Source organism: Vombatus ursinus, unplaced genomic scaffold (assembly GCF_900497805.2).
Source record: "Vombatus ursinus unplaced genomic scaffold, bare-nosed wombat genome assembly UNPS02014893.1, whole genome shotgun sequence".
NCBI lineage: Eukaryota > Metazoa > Chordata > Mammalia > Diprotodontia > Vombatidae > Vombatus > Vombatus ursinus.
Genome location: NW_020954671.1, coordinates 9,396,729 through 9,403,372, shown reverse-complemented (window position 1 = coordinate 9,403,372; position 6,644 = coordinate 9,396,729). Strand labels below are relative to the sequence as shown.

At 38.2% G+C, this 6,644-nt stretch overlaps 1 protein-coding gene across 1 annotated transcript in view; it reads left to right on the top strand.

Moving 5' to 3' along the window:
* ESR2 (estrogen receptor 2) overlaps nt 1–6,644 on the top strand; it is a 72,137-nt gene that overhangs the window by 43,475 nt on the left and 22,018 nt on the right. The window contains exon 5 of the mRNA XM_027842932.1: nt 4,412–4,550. Within this exon, the coding sequence (XP_027698733.1) occupies nt 4,412–4,550 (139 nt within the window). The remainder of the gene's footprint in view (nt 1–4,411; nt 4,551–6,644) is intronic.

Sequence of the window (6,644 nt, the reverse complement as noted above, 5' to 3'; positions counted from 1 at the left end):
CCACTACTACTACCACCCCCCACTACTGCTACCCCTACTACTACCACTACTCTACTCTGCTTTTAGCTGAGAGAGTGCCAGCAGATGTCTGGATAGTTGAAATTCACTCTTATTACTAGATCTTTGTGCCAGATTTATATCCTATTTCCTTGTCTCATAATTTGCTTCCTCCATCTATCAAGGTGATCCATTGACCCTGAACCAAATGTTGTCTACTTCTCTTTTGTTCATGGATTTCCTTATATGAGTATATCCTTTTGGGTATTCAGTGTTATCCCACTATCTTTTGATCTGTTCTTTTTTAGTAAAATATACCTCTTCATAGCCCTGAGTTTCATCTCACCAAGTTCAATTTTAGAGTTGGGAGGGAACTTGGTAGCTGTCTATTCTAACTCATACAACCCCCCCCAAAAAAATTCCTGCTCTAATACACCCAACAAGTAATCATCTTATTTATTAGTTGTACTCTGTATTTGAATGTATTGACGTCTGAGGCCATAGGTGTTGTTACTGCCCCTAGATATTATCTTCTATGAATTACTTCCTAAGTCATACCTTTCTCTGTACTATCCAGCTTGGTATATTGACTTGGCTGCAATTTTTTTCCTGCTTCATTTTCATTTTAAAGCTTTTAATCAGAATTTTAAGTCTCCAGGAAAAATTTTTTTGATATTTTTCACATAGCCTTCTCAGGAAGGCCATTGGTAGAGAATGAAGTCATAATCTTTTGTCAGTAGGTCTAAGAAGGGCGTTAGACACTTACTCTTGGGCTCCCAATAAGTAGTATATAAAATTATAAGAGCCTGAATTTCTAGGCTGGTATTTCAGTAAATCTATTATATTAACACTGGCAAAACAATAATATTGGGAAAAGGGAGAAAAAGGAAATAGGGTAAGAACTCTTCATAGTGGAACAATGAGGCTCGGGGGTTTTGGTTTGCTGAGTGGCTTTCCTTTTGTGTCTGGGTTTTTGTTTCCTTATTCTCTGTGTGTCCTTGGTGAAGTCATGCTTCAGGTTATGCTGAAAACTGCTTGAGGTCTTAAAAACAGAATAGCAAAGAGGTGAGTAAGGATGATTGTCTTACAAGGATAACAACAACTGTGTTCTTGATAGCATCTTATGAATCCTTCCCTATTTTTTTCAGACAAAGCTTTATACCTGTATCAGAGTTTATGAAGTCCTGAGATTTGGAATCATTCCCCATTCCTTCACCCTTAACCCCAACCCCTGCCCATCACTAGCCAAATCTTTTTATTTCTACTTCCAAAACATCTTTTAGACAGTCTTTTACTTGTTGCTTCTTTCTATTCTGACAGTAGTCTTTCCATTGGTATTTCCATATATCCTTCTTGGTGAGGCCAGAGTCAGCATCTTTGTCAAGAGATATAAGAAAGGCACCAATGTCTCTCTTGGTCTCCTAGTAAACAATATATCAAAATTAGAAGTGCCTGAATTTCTAGGCCCTCTCATAACACCTTGCCTGGATAATTGTAATAGTCCCATTACTAGTTTCTTGCATCCAGTCTTTTCTTTCTCTAACCCCTTCTACATGCAGCAGAAAGAAGCATTATTAGCTGAGTTATTGATGTTATTGTTTTTCAATAGCGGCCAACTCTTCATGACTCCCTTACAGAGTTTTCTTGGCAAAGATGCTGGAGTGGTTTTCCATTTCCTTCTCCAGTGGATTAAGGCAAAAAGAAGTTAAGTGACTTGCCTGAGGTCAGACAGCTACTAAGTATCTGAGGCCATGTTTGAACCCTGGTCTTCTTACTCCAGGCCCAGAGATCTGTCCACTGAGCCATCTAGCTGCCTCTTACCTGAAAAATACCTTTTTTTTAGCCTTTTAATTTAATTTTAATTAAATTTACCTCCTTTTAATTAAATTTACCTCCTTTCTCTCCTGCCCCTCCCCTTTATTAGAAAAAAGAAAAACAAAACCCTTGTAACAAATATCCATAGTTAACAAACCAAAAATTTCCCCACTGGCCATGTCCAAAAACACCCTGAGTCCATTTCATCTCTGTCAGGAGATAGATAGCATGCTTTATCATCAGCCCTCTGGAATTTTGGTTTGTCATTGCATGATTAGAGTTGTTAAGTTTCAGCCATCTTTCCAATATGCAGGTCTGACCGTGGCTTTTTTCAGTGATCTCTCATTCCTACCAAATAATGTTTACATTCCTTTTCCCAGCAATTTAGACAGTTTAAAATTTTTGTTTCAATCTAACTTTCATGCCTTATCTCATACTGCTCTCTTCAGGTACTTTTTTAATAGCTAAATTGGATTTCTCATTGCCTCTTATTCTCTTCTTGCTCTGACTCTTTTCCATGCTTTCGTTTACTATATCTCCAAACCTGGGATCATGTTATAAAATATATTAAAAATTACTGTGGCATAATAAAGTAACACTTTAGTGTTAAGAACTTCCTTCACAGCAGCCTTGTGATTTAGATAATACTATCCAAACTAAGTGGTAGCTAAGGTGTAGTAGATAGAGCACCAGGCCTGAAGTCAGGAAGACCTGAGCTCAAATCCAGCTTCAGAAACTTATTAGCCGTTTGACCCTGGGCAAGTTCATGTAACCCTGTTTGCCTCAGTTAAAATGATCTGGAGAAGGAAATAGCAAACCCCTCCAGTTTCATTGCCAAGAAAACCCTAAATAGAGCCATGTAGAGTCAGACATGACTGAAAATGACTAAATAACAAGAACAACAACCATAAAATTCAGTCTAAAAAGGACTTTAATGATGGAACCTTCAGGCACTGTAGCAGGTCTGTAAAGGAAATCTCTTTAAGAAGGCAGGCTGGCTAGCTGGTCAGATTCAAATCCCAACAAGCAAGAGGTCAACTATACATAGCTGTGCTGGTATAAGACCTCATCTAGAAATATTAATCTAATATTAATATAATTTTTTTCAATAAACAAAAACCAATTTTCTCACCTCCTCTACCCCCCACTTCCCACTGAGGAGAAAAAGAAAAAGAAATCTCTTGTAATAAATATGCATAGTTGAGATTAATTTGGAATGGAAAATTTCCCACATTAGCCATGTTCCAGAAACACTTGTCTCTTTCTTGGTGCAAGATCTCTAAAAAGCCAAAGCCATCAATCACTCTTAACTGTTGTATGATGGGTTGAACTACCCACCTATCTTTGCATACCAGAGGATTGTGCTGCTACTAAATGGCAACCTGACTGACACAAGACATGGTTTGAGACATAACTAGCATAGAGTTAGCATGATTTTATTCACAGGATACGTGGTAGTAGGAGAAGGTACTTCATCCTTGGGAGGAAACTTCTTGGCCATTCCTACAGACCAGTCCCTGAGCCTTGCTTGCTGGTTCCTTATACTTCCACTGCCCTAATAACAATAATAATAAATATAAATATAATAAAGAGCTAACATTTATGCAGTGCTCACTATGTGCTAGGCACTTTACAATTACTATCTCATTTTATCTTCACAACACTGGGAGGTAGGTGCATTATAATCCCCATTTTTTTTTTACAGGTGAGAAAACTGAGGCAAACAGAAATTAAATGACTTACTCACTTAGTTACACAGCTGGTTAAGTGTTTGAGGTCAGATTTGAACTCAGTTTTTCCTGACTCCAGGCCCAGCTCTCTATCCACTGTGCCACCTAGCAGCCTTACCTCTCGTTGGGTGACTGCACCCCTTTCCTTGATGCCTACATCCTCCTCAACTCCTCCATACTCTCTTCCCCATTCTGTGCTAGTGATAGAGCACTGAACTTGAAGTGGAGAAGACCTGAGTTCAGATTCTGCTTCAGACGTTTAATAGCTGTGGGACCATGGGCAACCTCTTTCAGCCTCAGTTTCCTCATCTGTAAAATAAGAATAATAATAGTATCTACCTCACAGAGTTGTTGTGAGGATCAAATGAGATAGTAATAACAATAAAATAACACTTATCAAGATTTACAAAGTACTTTATATATGCATCATATGTGAGAGCTTTGCAAACTTCATGTGTTGTATGTGCTAGTGAGACTGCTAGGTTCATTCCTTTGATCTCCCTTTAAACCTCCTGTCTAGCAGATTACATTGGTGAGATGTAGGTAAAACTGATGGGCCCAGGGTGGAATTTATGCTCCAGGAGAAATTGGATCCGTTTGTATTGCAATTTCTTGCCCCTGCTCTTCCTCAGTTCAAAGGGCAAGAGTCCAGATGGGAGTCCATTATAATTCTAAACAAAATCAATTTCATATGCCAAGGACAGTAAAATGTGAGTTGCTGATATATGTTTGATCCATATTGTTCTTCTTTAACCAGAATTTTATTCCTCATTTCAAAACATCGATTGCTTTTCTGTATCACCTGTGAAGTGTTTTCTTAGCTCTGTGTGTGTGGACATGCCTGACATTTATCCTTTTATTTCTGCCAGGCTTTGTGGAGCTCAGCCTGTATGACCAAGTGAGGCTTTTAGAAAGCTGCTGGATGGAAGTGTTAATGGTGGGGCTGATGTGGCGATCAATTGATCATCCTGGCAAACTCATCTTTGCGCCAGACCTTGTTCTGGACAGGTGAGAAAAATATAAATTGTCTCTTCTGATTTAGGTCTGTCTATAGTACTTAGTGAAAAGGAACCTGGCTACGAGCCCTGCAATTAAAATCTCACACCTGAAAGTGCAATTAGATGATGCTAATGTCATAAGCTCCTTCACTGGGTCAAGAACTCTAGACTTAGAGAACATTGTCACAAGTTTCCAAAAACCAATTGAATATTTTTTTTAGATCATGTTATTAGATTACATGATAATATAATGACCAAGTTTTCCAAAGTTTGACCAATGGTGTATTAAACATAAAAGTAAATCATATTTTGTAAAATAAACAGTTGATCAACTATTTAGGTCCATTCAAATTTTTTCTATATTAAAAATTGTTTTCAACTTATACCTCCCATATAAGTCACTGCTTACTCTTTCCACCTACTCCTTAATTACCATAGACTGGTTGAGTTTGGGGATGGGGATTGGGGAGGAGTAGAAAGGCCTGAGCTGCCTGGTTATTCAGGCATTATTTGGGGAAATTATTATTGTTGTTGTTTTTGTTAATAATACTAATAATAAACATTCAGAGGTTGATTTGTGTACCATGAAATGCATTTGCCTGAATATTCAATGTATAGGTCAAACGTTGTTTGGGGGAAATTATTATTATTGTCGTTATCATTAAGAACAATAATTATAAATACCCAGAGGTTAAAATGCAGTATTTGGCTGATTTAAAGAATCATAGAACGTTAGCGCTGAAAGTATCCTTTGAAATCACCCAGTACAAATTCCTTATTTTATAGATGGGGAAACTGAGACCCACAGAGGTTAAGTGACTTGTTCAGTGTCATATAACTTATTAGTACTAGATGATAGAATGGTGTACTAGACATCAGTGGTACTAAACACAGGAGATAAACTTTTTAAAAATTCAATTTTATCTTATTTTCCCAAAACTCTACATTCTCTCCCCCATCTCCTGCCAGAAAGCAAGAAAAATAAAACCTTTGTTACAAACATGTATAGCAAAGCAAATTCCCATATTAGCCATGTCCAAAAAAAAGTCTTAATTTGTATTCAGAATCCATCATCTATTAGAAGGTGGGAAGCGTGTTTTGTCACGAGTACTCTGTGATCATGGTAGGTCACTGTGTTGAGAGGAATCAGGAGATGTAATCTGATTCCTGTGCTGTTCACATGCTAGCTATGGGGCCCTAAGCAAATCACTTAATCTTTCTTGCCTCAGTTTCCCCATCAGTAAAATGAGAATAATAATACTTGCACTACCTACCTCATAGAGTTATGAGGAAAGCCCTTTCCCAAACTTAAAGGACTGCATGAAAATAGCATTTGTGATCTGATTAGCATAGCGCTAAATATAAATGACACCACTGCTAGATTCCCAGTCTCCATTCAGTTCAATCAAGTCCTCAGTCACACAGATTGAAATTTCATTGATTCACCCATAAATTGTTGAATGACTAGTGTATCTATCTCTGAATCATTTTGCCACTTCACAGTTACAGTGTATATAAACATAGGTTTGTACGAAGAATGTATTCTAGGTATAAGTAACATATGGAGCGATGTCAGTGACTGCTAACAGTTTTTAGCACCACCATTAGAGCTCTGTGCAAACTCCACAAAGTAGGTAGGTCATCCTGCCCTTGTCTCTCTAATACCTTTCTAGTATTCCTCTCCCCTTAGATACCCGAGGCTCATATACTGCCTCCCAGCTGTGCAAAGCCTCCCACACAGACATTTTGATTAAGTCTTCCCTCCCCTTCCCTGCCATTCTCAGGACTATAATCACACTGGGACATTGTAGGCAAATTTGAGTGGTGCCAGGTCCCGACCAGAAGTTTACTCTCATCCCTTTCGTTGTCTACTTAAGAAGCCCCTAGTGTCCTGTTAATACACCAACTTGTGACGTAGTATAATGTGATGTGCCCTACTGAACTTTGGCCCTCTTCTCTTTCTAATCTGTGTTGGAGGCAGCTCAAAAGCCACCACTTTCTTAGTGCAGGTTCAACACTGGAATGAAACAAAGTGCTCATAAGTGATTTCATTCCAGTGTTCAACCTGAACTAAGAGTGGTGATATTCAGAATTAGGTACTTGC